A 14,276-nucleotide genomic window follows, 5' to 3' on the forward strand; every position below is an offset into this window, starting at 1 on the left:
TGAAAGGAAATTTGACTTTCATGATAAAATTGGAAACATCGCGAAGACTTGTTTTTCTTTTGAATATCACTTCTCTCAGAGTCATAGGGCATCGTTATGAGTAATAATTTTTTATCAAATTAACGGGGAGACTGTCTCCTTTCTATTGGTGCCTGGATCATTTTTATCCGACTTACACGTTACAGAATGTGCTTCAAAGAATAATCTCTTGATCAAGTCAAATAACTCTCAAGAATTCAAAACCATTTACACAGTTTCAAGTTCAAACTGAATCAAAGCACTTGATGGTTTAAACTTGTAACACATTACATTATGTTGAATGTGACCATCTTAACATCTTGACAGCCCTGCAGACACACACACACATCGATTTTCGTTCGTACGATATTTTGCCATCCTTATGAATTTGAGAATTCTATCAGATTAAACGGAGCTTGACAAACATCATCTGTTCAATCTAATAGATTTTACAAGAACAGAAAAATATCGTACGAACGAAAATCAATGTGTGTGTGGGTAGATGTTTCAAAGAATAATCTTTCGATCAAGTCAAATAAGGTCTAAAACCTTTACACAGTTTAAAGTTCAAACGGAATCGAAACACTTGATGGTTCAAACTAGTAACACATTACATTATGTTAATGTGACAATCCAATGCTCGTATGCAGATGATGCTCGGTTCAAACGGAGAAATGTCAGCCGTTTTTTTAAACCCCGAATGAAATACATTATGATAAATGCTACCATATCTACAAGTAAACGTGGTTCAGCGTTATAAGTAGTGTTAGCATATGACCAAAAGTTGGCAATCATCTAATAATACCGTAGAGAGTAGCTTTTCTCGACATTGTAGAGTTGAATTTGGAAGTCTTATTAACTCTGATAATATCCTCAATCGACTAGCTTTCCAGATTTGGTTTGAAATTTCGAATACATTCTGAAAATAGCGTCGATGGATTTCTTGCCCGGTTTCACCAACCTTGATCAAATATAGCCTATCCATGGTCAATTAGACCATAGTCAAAATTTGATCACTCGTTCAAACATACAACTGTTCCACCAACCTCGGGATTGATCAAAACTCCGTTGGACAAATCTGAACATGGTCAACACTTGAAGCTGTACTTTTCTGAAGTTGGCCAACATGTTTGCTGGCTTGCTATTGGCTACATCTGATTTTAATGGATGGAAATTACTGAGATATTGCAGTTTTTCAAATGCTAATGAATTTATAATTATTATTAAAGGAAAATCCTAATTAAATTCTGTAATATAGTAAATATAGTAACACCCCATGATACTTAATATGAGTTTCGCTGCTCATATTCAGAGGATAATTTGCGCTGAATGCCCTTTTTACTTTACCATCAGGCCGTCAAAAATTCAGATTACTGTACTTTTCTCTGTAATTACTGTACTGATTTTTCTTCATATTCATTATTTCGGGGCAGGCCCTCTGGGCCCCCTTCTTATATACGCTCCTGGCACAGACGTTTTGTATAGTCACACATCTACATTAATTTATAATAATATTTCAAATATAAATTGAATACTTCCGTACAAAGAGATTCACAAATCACCATAATTTTTAACATTTTTTTATGAACAAAAGAACATTCCAATTCTAATGTGATACATTGAAGCAGCAAGGTTGATATAAATGTGCGTACAGATTTACGCGCCGCGAACATGAGCAATTCATGCTGATGCCAAGCTTTTTATATCTGTATCTTACCGTTTCTGTAAAAATACAGATATAGTCAGCTGATTAAAAGAGTATTGCTCATGTTCGCAGCGCGTAAATCTGTACGCACCTTTAGGATTGAATTATATAGGCCTACTGTGTAATAAAAGAGTAATGCAGATCTTTTTCAAAATCTTCCTTTATTTTCTATACTATAATAGTCTACTAATTAGAAGATTCCAAGAACAAACCTAATAAATAACTTATTACAACTAAATTTAATTACACTAAAAATTTTGTAATTTTTCATTGCGTCAAAAACATATGGTAACAAGCAAGGAAATTGATCGAACCAGTCTTTTGACCGTAGACTTTAACCATGTTCAAATGCCTTGACAAAGGTTGGTGAAACGGGGTATCAGTGTTGAATTCTATTCATTTGGGTACAAACGGTGTCAAATTTCTGCTTCTGAATTTTTATTCATCTTTTTTTCCAGCTGTGCTGAGCCTGAGAACAAAACCATCAACAACAGCGTTGGGAGACGCATGGGAGACTACGCATGCGTGCAAGCCACCAACACAATTTACATCAAGATGTCCAATACCTCTGAACCTCTGGAACAACCCATCAAAACAGGCTGCTTCTGTCGGAAACAAGGAGAGGCCTCACCTCTATCCGTACCTCTTCCAACAACAAGCGCTTGAATACTTATAACTAAATATCGGAGACCGAGCTTCGCTCTGGAGTACAAAAGCATGAGAAATGTATTACGAAAGAAGATAGGAAATTCACGAATGACGCATCATCACGTCTTAACTACTGGACTGATTAACTTGAAATTTGGCATATCGATTCTCAATTCACCAAGGATGGTTATAGGACTATTTCAAATTCTTCAAGTGATTGTCACGGTTTGGAGCACCTGTCACCGACCTTGCTGACACTTTCGGGTTTGATTCACGATTCAGCCTGGCATTTCCAGTCATTGATAATCTTATTTTATCAACATAAATGCTCATTAAACTTGTATGGACATTCTTGGAAAATGAGTTCATGTTGTTGTTATTGTTGAAATGTAAAAATTAAAAATGATTCTGCACTGAAAAGTTATTCATCCCAAGATCTTGGATTCCTATTTCTGTTTGCTGACTATGATGCCCACATGAGCTCTAGGCTTTTGCGTGTGAAATACGAATAAATGATTGCATGATGAATTATGAATGATGAATGAATGAATGATGAATGATGAATGATGAATGATGAATGATGAATGATGAATGATGAATGATGAATGATGAATGATGAATGACGAATGATGAATGATGAATGATGAATGATGAATGATGAATGATGAATGAGAATGATGCATGATGCATGATTGATGATTGATGATTGATGATTGATGAATGATGAATGATGAATGATGATGATGAATGATGAATGATGAATGATGAATGATGAATGATGAATGACGAATGCTTCCCCATACAAACAATGATGACAGTTTTATCTGGATCTCACTATAGTTGAATTACAAAAGAGATTTGTATTCTATTTGAAGAATTTCCAAGAAATCTCAACTCTGAGGTACTTGAAACAGCTACAGCAGTGCTTGGTATATATACATATCCATGACATGAGTACAATATGTATATAGAGCACATGGGAATATAATGGCAACCACAGAGCAAATTAATGCTGGCTCATATCTGTCTAGTGTGTGAGTGTGAAAGTGTATGTGTATGTGCGTGTGTGTGCGGTTGGTTATGTTTTCATTATGAATATTCTGAGATCCACTTTATACGGACAGCATTCCTTATGAATAGCACCAACGCTTCTTATCTAGCAAATGGTGACGGTTTGAGGGGAATCCAAAACCATAGCACAGGCCGGGAATTGGATTTATGATAGTGAGCTCTTGAGATGTGGTTCATGAAGCCAGCCAGTGTCTTAAGGTGAAGCTGGCCTATTCTGGCAAATTGCTCGCAAGAATGAGACAGAAAGAGTAGAGTGAGGAAAGATAAGAATCAAGCAAGAATGAGACAGGAGAGTGTGAATGAGAGAAGAGGAGAACTAGAGAAATGGAGGAATATTGTGGGTGTGAAGGAGGAGGAAATGAAGTTAAAAAGACATAGAATTACGTCTTGTAATACAAGAACATCTCCGTATCAGTTGAATCGCCAGGGAAACTCACAACTCTCAATTTCTAATTACCAACCGTATCAAACTATAGTGAGGTCCACGTTATAATGGCAGTGGAGAAAGATAGGAGAAAGACGTTGCCAAATCTCTCCATTTTGCCACTGAGTGTACACAGCTGTTACTCAATTCATCCCATCAAATTTGATCTAATAATAATAATTATCATTTCTTTGATAAAATAATCAATTTAGTGTCAAATTTATCAAGACATTTTTTTTCCATAATTTGATTCGAAAATTCGCTTTTATAACTGAGATCAGATTTTTATTTTTATTCAAACCTGGAATGGCGGCTACTTTGAAAAGCTATTAATTGAACAGAAATTAAGCTATTTGGTAGGTATTCTATTCCAATTTCTTTTGAAAATAATAGAAATCCTATTTGAAATAAGTAATTCCAATGGGGATAATTCTGAAATACTATTTATATCGGTACGAGTAGGTCTAACTTATACGTGTAGGCTAACTGAAGCATGGATGAAGTCTAGGATGGTTAGTTATCAACTTTTAAAATATCATTTCAGGTATTTTGATTTGTATTTCTCATACGGTAATGTCTAAAAATTATTCCATTGTTTCAAAAATACATTTTGAATCAATTATACGACTTGTGTATTCAAGTATTTCGATAGAATGATGAAAAAAATGGCGACTGATAATGAATTGTTTACTCTTGTACAGTTCATGTCAAAAGTGAAAATAAAATTATTCTGGCAAACTGACATCATTGCAATGCTAGAGAGAGATAGCGTTATCTGTTTTGTTGTATGATAGAAAAGGACAGCAACAGTATTGTCAATCGTACACTGCCATTATAACATGGACCTCACTATATCTGAATTGACCTCTACTACAACACAAAAAGTTATTACTCCTTTACCTACATAATTTCATCTCGTTCCACCTTGAACTTTGTGATACACTATACAGAAACCAATTTTGTCTTGAAATTCACCATACAAAGAGAACATTCCGGTTTGTAATACAAGAGACATAACATCTTCACATCAATTGAATCACCAGGAGTAGAAGAAGACAGAAGAAGAAGAAGAAGAAGAAGAAGAAGAAGAAGAACCAACTCTCAAGTTCTATTACTAACCGTATCAAATTGACCGCTGTTTTGCCTTTGGTGAACATTATTATTTCAGAGACGGAACAGCAACAAGTCAATTAATACGATGTCTTCAGTGTCCATAAATTTAATGAGTCCTGCCATAAATGCATCTTAGACCCTGTATAGTGCTTCGAGGGGTGACTTTATGGTCACTGTCTGCTCAGTGCTCACAGGTGGTGCTTTGTGGTCCAAGTATACTCCCTATTAAGTTGCAAGTCCCTTTCCTATTACACAGAGTGTCCCCCATTAGTATCTCGACTCTTAGGTATTCTGTATCACTCTGTGGGGTGACTGTTGCGCGAGCTTTTAGAGAAGAAGAGGGAGAAGTGAATGAGGTTATTTTTCTGTATATTGAAATACCGATGGAAGTACTCTGAACAATAAATTTTTCTTATTAAATGAATAAGACTAAGAAATTGTCATAAGATGGAATTAAATAGAGAATGCATTTATTCAAATGCTAATTAATATATAATTATTATTTAACGAAAATCCTAAATAAATGCTGCAAATCACCCCGAAGACTTCTGCGCTGCTATCCAGAGATTGTCAGTTTGGTGTAAGGGTAAGCATTCCTGACTGGCAATACAGAATGCATTTCTGTATCAAAGTTGATTCTTTGCTGCTCTTTTCTTATTTTTAGCAATTGAATGAGTCCCGAGAGGTTGTTATCATTTCTTGAGAAATCATTCATTGAATACAATATTTAGTATGTATTTTAGCATTACTAAGTAGTTGTGACTGGGTTGCAGGTTTTTTTGTGTGTGTGTGTGTGAATTGAATATGTGTGTGTGTGAATTGATCTTGAATACTCATTCGAGGATCGTGCTGTAAATATGCCTTGCTGTCAAACGAGGGCTTACGAATTCGCCGACCGAGATGGCCGGTGATATCGGACATCTGACCTTGCCGTGCGGGGCTGAAAGACGATCTTCGATCTGACGCCACTAGCCCGATCCCAGGAGGACATCACCCTTTATCCTCATCCATCACCCTTTGGACACCGGACTCGTGGACGACAGATCTTAAATAAGTACTTGATACCCCAACTACAATATCAGATGTGCCCCGTAAATTTGGTCTCTTAAAGACGTATTGTATTTGGTCTCTTAAAGACATGTGTATTCGGTCTCTCAAAGAGAGATTGATTATTAGATTATCCATGTAAAGATGTATTTTGTAATATTCTCTATATTATTCTCATTATTATAAGAGCAGTCAGTCAACCGCATATCTATGTTTTTAATTCCAAGACCCACTAGAATTAGGATCACATTATTGATCAGATAAAAATCCGCAGACCTCAGGGCCTAGCACAATTTCAACAACTACGCCTTCTCCGACAAAATCATTTGTCACCACGAGATCGGCTTCAATATCAACTTCTCAACTATACAAAAAAATTAATTTCCATCCACCTGTCTAAAGTACTTACTTTACTCCCTGAACCATAATACTAGAGTGTCACTTTTCCGCTCTCTTTAGTAAAAACCAGAAAAACTCCCCTAGGGAGGAAATGTGACTCCATTTAAATAACATGGGTAGCATCTCTATTTTAAAAACTTACATTGTAATAGGTAAGAAGGTCTAAGCTCAGATGAGGGAGCATATAGAGTAGTCATTAAACCAACTGAATTCGAAACCTAAACCAGATTTGATCAACATAATACCAGCCAACGAATATCCCTTATTAACTAATAAAATTTGAAACGGGAACTTCATCATAGCTGTGGCGGCCATTGTTGTTACAACTTTTGCCGACAGATAGCGCTGTCGGCGGAGAACTGTGATTACAAGCCAGCTGTTTCTGTTTACTTTTTAGATTATGTTGTAACACATTGTTTGGTGACGTACGTTTTAAAAAAATATTTTATTTGCAGTTTTTATAAACATGTAGATGGAGGGAAAATGTTGTGTATATCACGAGTGAAAATGTTTTTTCTCTCTGAGGGAAAAGTTTGAATCCCGAGGGCAACAATTTTTCCTCAGGGAGAAAAAACAGCACTTTTCACCCTAGATATACAAATAACTATTTTAGACCAAATTTCACTTATGATGCATGATTTTGAACCGCCTTGACAAGCTGAAAAGATTGAAGTGTAGTACGATTATATTCGAGAATTCTTTCAAAAGTTATTAGTGTTTGAATTTTTGATCCTTTAGGTGTCCTCATGCGCGCCTCTCCTCTAGGAAATACTGAAATAGAGTGCATCTAACGGGTAATTCCCATAGAACATAATCTCTTGAACTTATCATTGTGCGAAATACCTATTTGACGACAATTCAGTTGGTGATTATGGTTGAAGCTGAAAATTAGGTGTTCTTCACAATACAAGGAACATTGTTGTCAGGTGTACCTGATCTCAGATTGTGAGCCACAAAAATAGGTCCGGAGGGATTCTGGATTATACACCTGAATGATAAAAATCGAAAGATATTGTTGATCAAGAACTAAAATTCATCAAGATTGATTTTTTCTTCAAATTTCACTCATTTTTGAAACATCTTAGATAATTCAATACTCAATAAAGATAGAGAGTTCCGAACTATCTCATTTCATTCAGAATTTTTCAATCTAAAAACAAGGCTGGAGCAAATTTTTCTGTCTCATTAACGGATTTGGCGGAAACAGCTGAAAGCTGGAAAATTATCCTGGAATACGAGGTTTTTGGGCTTTTGGGCCATTCTGAATCTTTCACAATGAAATTTTGCATTAAAAAATCGGCTCTGAACTTCTCTCATGTATCCAAATAATATATAAAAAAATCAGAACTACAATATATGTATATTGCAAGCACACGCCCTTTTTTATGTCTATATTGACTGGACCAGTGGTGAAGTGGTCGAACACATCAGATTAGATTCTAATCTTTTTCACTTCGTTGATTCAACGTGAACCGTTAACGTCAACGTCAACGTCGTTGAAAGTTGATCACCCTCACTTAACCGTTGATTGAATGGTGCAATGTAGCCCACCTCTCAACCCTTCCCAGAAATTCAAAACAACATGGGTCCCAATTTCTAGTTGGAAGCATTAAACAAGCGTTAAGCGCTTACAAATCTCTGTCCGGTTAGTTGGCTGCCTGAATTTATGTCACCCCGTAATTTCATCCCTACTTGTCCTAACAACTCCCATCTGGGGGTACTGAGGGGGTAAAAACACCCAGCCATCAGCCCAATGACCTTAATTTCCACCCCCTCTGCTAGAATGGAATCTAGACTGTTTAATGAAGATATGTTTAGGGCCGGTTTCCGAGCTTGGGTTTTGGCTAAGTTCTAGACTTTAGAGAGCTGAAGTCAGAAAATTGGCATTCCGAAACGGGACGTAGTTGTAGTAATTGTCATAGTCAAGTTTGAATTAAATTTTCAAAAATCTGGTGTGGCGCACTCACACAACATTCCTTGCCGTTATGAAAATTGATCACCTGACGCTGGTTTTCCCGCGCATCTCATGTCTACTATTCAAAGATCTGAGCCAGCTGGTGACAGGACAATAACGCTGAATACACACGAGATCTGCTATCTCTTTATAGTGAATGATTAATAGAATCAACAGTTGCCAACAGTTTGCAATTGATTACTCACATTTTCTGAAATTTCAAGCTTATTTTCAATTTTAGGTGAAAATGTTACTAAACATTAATTGTAGAGATTTTCATGCTTAATCTTTTCCACTCAAAATGTTTCGTTTAAACTATATCTGAGACCTGATAATTGGAAATCTAAAATCAAACTTCACATAGATGGGGCGGAACTCCTGGAATTTTTACAGATATGGAACTTGTGGCAGTTGATAGAGCTTATCAATTACAATTCCAGGTATGAATTTGATGAAAATCGTTGAAGTCATTTTCGAGAAAATTGCGAAAAACCCTGTTTTTGACAATATTTTAGTCATTTTAGCCGCCATCTTGGATTGCATTTGATCGAAATTTTTTGTGTCGGATCCTTATAGTGTAAGGACCTCAATCTTTCAGGTTATTTAGACGAATTGAAATTTACTCAACCTGAGATCATCACCCTGTCGTGGTCGACGACGGCATTTATGCACACACAAAAACGCACCTTAAAGTTAGTAGCTGGCCTAACGGCAGTAAGTGGATACTTTCCCTTAAGCAGGCCTTGATTTATATAAACGATAACGGCCTCAAAGTTTGGGTGGTTCTAAAGAGAATGCAATATATGGCCGACCGACGCTAACTCAATACCATTCAACAGGAAGAGAGAGAAAGGAGAAGAGTGTGGGAGTAGAGAGGAAAGAGCTGGAGAAGGTGATTGAGGAGGAAAAAGAGGAGGAGGAGCAGATTGAAGGATGAATATGGAGTGGAAAACACTTATGAACAAGGGAGAAGTCAAAGAAAGAGAAGGCGAATAAGGTGGAGGAGGGAGAAAAAGATGGATAAGGATGAGAAGGAGGAAAAGGAGGATGAGAAACAGGGAGAAGGAGGAAGAGAAGGAGGAGAAGGATGAGAAGGAGGAGGAGAAGGAGGAGAAGGAGAAGAATGACGAAGAAGAGGAGGAGGAAAAGGAGGATGAGAAACAGGGAGAAGGAGGAGAAGGAGAAGAATGACGAAGAAGAGGAGGAGAAGGAGGAGAAGGAGGAGAAGGAGAGAAGGAGGAGAAGGATGAGAAGGAGGAAAAGGAGGATGAGAAACAGGGAGAAGGAGGAAGAGAAGGAGGAGAAGGAGGAGAAGGAGGAGCAGGAGGAGCAGGAGGAGAAGGAGGAGAAGGAGGAGTAAGAGGAAGATGGGGAGTGGGAGGAGAAGGAGAAGAATGACGAAGAAGAGGAGGAGGAAAAGGAGGATTGTTGGACGAAGGAGAGGAGGATGAGAAGCAGTAGAAAGGAATAAGATGGAGTGAAAACCAATCATAAACAGAGGAAAAAGCGATGAAGAAGAAGAAGAGGAGTAGGAAGAGGAAGAAGAGGAGGTTGAAGATGTGGTGGACAAGCAAGGGAAAGAATCAAGATGAAGTGAAAAACACTTATAAACAGGGGGCCTGGCATCAACAAAGTTTAGCCTACTGATAAAGAGGTTTAGATTATGGGAATCGTGGGGAGTGAAAGTGAAAAGGGAGTTGAGAAAATATTGTGGAGGGTGCAAAGTTAACCAAGTTTACGAGCAGAAAGAATACACGGTATATGAGGAGGTGGAAAAGGAAGAAATACAATACACAATACTTAAAGCCCAAAACTTACTGTTCCTTTCCCAAATTTAGATAGAAATTATCCAAAAATAGGACATGATATATGTATGACCATAGATCATCGTGATAATATTGTATTGATGAATTAATTATTTACATTTATTCATTCATTCTATTCCACAATCAAAATTTCAAATCAATGATTGGGAGAGAATCAACAGGAAGAACCGAAAACTGTTCCTCTCGAGATCCGTTAAACATGAATAACCAGATATAAAAATAGCCAGATATGGAAATAACCAGATATATAAATACAGAAATTGCTGGCTTCATATGAGAGGATATCTGGTTATTTATGTTTAACGGATCTCGAAAATGGCTCTAACGATTCCCACGAAATTTGGAACATATTGGGTTTATGATATAAAAATTCGATTGCATCAGGTCTCATCCCTGGGAAAACTCGCTGAAAAACATGAAAAGGATAACAATCAATCATCTTTGGAAAAACAGATGATAATTTCGTCGTCTGTCGATAACAGAAGATGTGAGTGCCTGTGTGGGAGAGAGAATTATTTCCAGCTGTGAAATCAATCAGCGAGAAATAATATCTAGAAATTGCAATCGATTTGACCGAAATAATCCGATTTGTTGACATGACAATCATTCTAAACTAGAGTATATCATAATTTTCAAAGTTAATAATTATTTGACAATTTTAAATGATTAGTGAGTGTTATTTTGTTATTCAATTTGGTTTGTGAATAATCTAAATTTATTAGAACTTTTTTGTTTTCAAATGTTTGGACTGAAAATTGAACCCGAATTCAATTTTATGGGACATAACCTACTTTCTGGACTATTTATAGTGTATAAATCAAATTCGTGGAAGAAACAGTTTTGGGCTGTGCCTGTTAGTACTTCCTCAATCATTTCAATTCAATTATGGATGGAATCCCAATTATGAATGGATAGTGGAGATAAATATTGAAAATTTTTAAACCAGAATAGTTAACATTGGAATGCAAATAACAGCGGTGCTTATAAATTTTAGTTTGCTCTTTAGTCCTTTAAAATTATTCCTCTAATATGTAAATATTTCCTATTTTAGTTATAATATTGTGAACATTTTTCTATGTTCGGTATTGAAGCATCTAAATGTGAAAATATTAATAGTGAAATAATTAAGAACTGAAAATTCTGTGAAGTGAACAACTACAAGACTAAACCTATTTCGGACTATTTGTAACCTTATCCAAATTTGGAAGAGGAATAGCACAAGGATACCTTATTTTTCCTCTTCCTATAATTTTAATGATGTACTTATTATATGAATCAATAAAGAATTCGAATTTGAATGTAATTATTTATTTGATGGTGATTCGTTAATCTGTTTTAAGTTTAACCGGTCGTTAAACACAAACCACCTGATCACTGTTGTGGCCCATCCACTCGAAAAACTTGAAAGAAAATAGAAAAGTTGTCACAATGGAGAAGCGTCTAAAGGCGTTATCCATTAGAAGTTTCCTTCCCCTGGGTCACATTCTGACTTTGCTTCTCTATTATTTCTTATTTCCTTTCTCCTCTTTATTCCATCCCTCACCCCTTCAAAGTGCCGCTAAAAACTTCCAAAAACAACTTGCACCCTTCAAAGCATACACTTTAGGGCCATTTTTATCGATGTAAATAAAGTCCCTTCACCGAACCCGAAAATGTTTGCACTTTCTAAAGGAGAGTGGAAATCTTCTTCTATCTTCATCTCTCTAGTTGTCTTTCTCCCTTCTATTCTCCTTCAACTCACACATGATCATTCTAAGTATTTTTTAGTTTTCTCTGTTTCATTCGATTTCTCTGATTCAATTTCTTCCACTTTAGTCAGATCCAGGTTATAATTGCAGTATTTGGTTGGCATTGTAGCTGCTATCCTTGTCTATCATTCGACAAAGCAGATACCACTAGACCCTATCCTTTGCTACATTCCCACATTGTCAAATCGTTTCAAACAATATAGAAATATAATTAACTAGCCGTCAAGCTCGCTTCGCTCGCCATATCCGTCTAGGAAGGGGGCTCCGCCCCCTGGACCCCCGACTGGATCGTCCAAAAATGAGATCAGACTTGATCTCAAAAATCATGTAGACTTCAGTGGAACCTCTGTACCGAATTTGAACATATTATGTCAATTTGATCTCGAAAAGCACCTGTTTCTATATCGGCGTATCTTTGGTGAACAAAATTCTTCCACCTCAGCTAATCCTGTGTACTGAATTTTTTTTTAAATATATTTCCATCAATTATTGGAAGAGGTGAGGAAACGCAGAAAAGCTGAGAAAACGCTAGTTTTGGCTAATTGGATAAATGCATTTCAATCTTCAACTTGGTGCCAACCTAACAAAGTTAACTCAACTTAATGCCAACCTGACAAAATTTTCAATTTAGTTACCAGAACAACTGTTTCGAGGAGGTACTCTCTCTAGATTATAGTTCTATATTAACATATGGTATGGACATTTCGATTATAATTTTAAGATATAGGAATAAGAAGAATATACATGCTAAAAGAACTTTAAACCCTTAAATACCACCCTTAGAGTTAAAATATCGCCAAAAGATTACTTAGTGCGCCTCTAAAGGGACAACTGAACATACCTACCAAATTTGAACGTTTTTGGTCCGGTAGATTTTTAGTTCTGCGAGTGAGTGAGTCAGTCAGTCAGTGAGTGAGTGCCATTTCGCTTTTATATATATATATAGATTAAGGAAATATTCGATCTCAAATAAGGAAATTGATTCTTTGATCATTGAAATATATATTTTCTCCACAAATATAATATAATTGTTCATTTTTAACAAGAATCTGATGATATTACATTAGATATGCCAGTATCTGTTATCCTCCACAGAAAGCAGTGGCAAGGCAGAGAATCGGCAACACTATCTTTCTATCCTCGATCAACATTGGTATTGCTATCCTTGTCTATGATCCGACAAAGCATATAGCACTATCCTTTTCTACCTCCGCCACGTTGCCAGATTGTTCTTCAACAATGTAGAAATATAACTGATTAACAGAATATTCAATTTCAATTATGGTAATTGATTATATTATTTTAATAATTGAAAAATATATATTCTCTTGACGAATAAATAATAATTGATTATTTTGAACAAGGATGAACATTTGACATTACATCAGAATAATCAGTATCAGCAATCCTCTATAGAATACTGTGAAACGGCAGAGAATCGGCAACATTGTTCTCCTTTCTTTCTACCATGTCATTATAACGTGTGCCACACTATAGTCAAGCTGTTTCAATACTTCTTTGGGGAGTTTAACGTTCTAAAATCAGTATGTGACTTACATTTGTTTGCTATCCTTGTCTGTCATCAGACAGAGCAGATAGCTCTATCCTCTTCCAACACTCTGTACCGTTGCTATATTGTTTATGGTGTAAGTAGAAATTATTATAGACTAGCAGGTAACCCGTGCTCCACAAGGGTCTATTTTAAAACTTGACAAAATGAAAACCTGACGTAGTGAAATCTTGAAGAATTGAAAATAGGCCTAGAACCGTCCTTGGTTAAGTAAGAATCCATATGCAAAGTTTCAAGTTAATCAGTACAGTAGTTTCAATTAATCTCAATTATTTAGTGCGGGGTGGAAAACTTTGTTATGATTTTATAAGAATTATTGTACTCCAGTCTAGCCTTTAAAATCAAACTATACTTTGAAATAAGAGAAAGGAATGACGTATCTTCATCAGGCGTATCTTTGACGAACAAAATTTTTCCTCCTCAGCTAAACCTGTGTACTGAATTTTTTTATAGTATATTTCGCACCTAGGGTCGAAAGTGAGACTTTTCCGGCTCGAAATCGGTTTTCAAGTCCGAGGCCGTAGGCCTCGGACTAGTAAAGATTGAGACCGAAAAACATTTTTGCCTGTGGTGCGAACGCTATTTTTCGCCACACGAAAAATAAACAATATATATATGAGAATAGTTGTTTACTAAGCACTTCCGGAACCAGAAGTGGAAGGTGATAGCTCTAGCAAATCTGAGGTAATCTGAATATCAGGAAATTGTCCAAGTATTATTATTTTCTATTCTGATTTGTCTAAATAACCTAAA

General features: G+C 36.2%; 1 protein-coding gene across 1 annotated transcript in view; it reads right to left on the reverse strand.

The window, feature by feature from the left end:
* Positions 1 to 2,566: 2,566 nt before the first annotated feature.
* The window catches only part of LOC111057858, a 91,873-nt gene continuing 80,163 nt past the window's right edge, over positions 2,567 to 14,276 (reverse strand). The window contains exon 3 of the mRNA XM_022345327.2: positions 2,567 to 2,654. Within this exon, the coding sequence (XP_022201019.2) occupies positions 2,567 to 2,654 (88 nt within the window). The remainder of the gene's footprint in view (positions 2,655 to 14,276) is intronic.

The sequence above is a fragment of the Nilaparvata lugens genome, chromosome 5 (assembly GCF_014356525.2).
Source record: "Nilaparvata lugens isolate BPH chromosome 5, ASM1435652v1, whole genome shotgun sequence".
Classification (NCBI taxonomy): domain Eukaryota; kingdom Metazoa; phylum Arthropoda; class Insecta; order Hemiptera; family Delphacidae; genus Nilaparvata; species Nilaparvata lugens.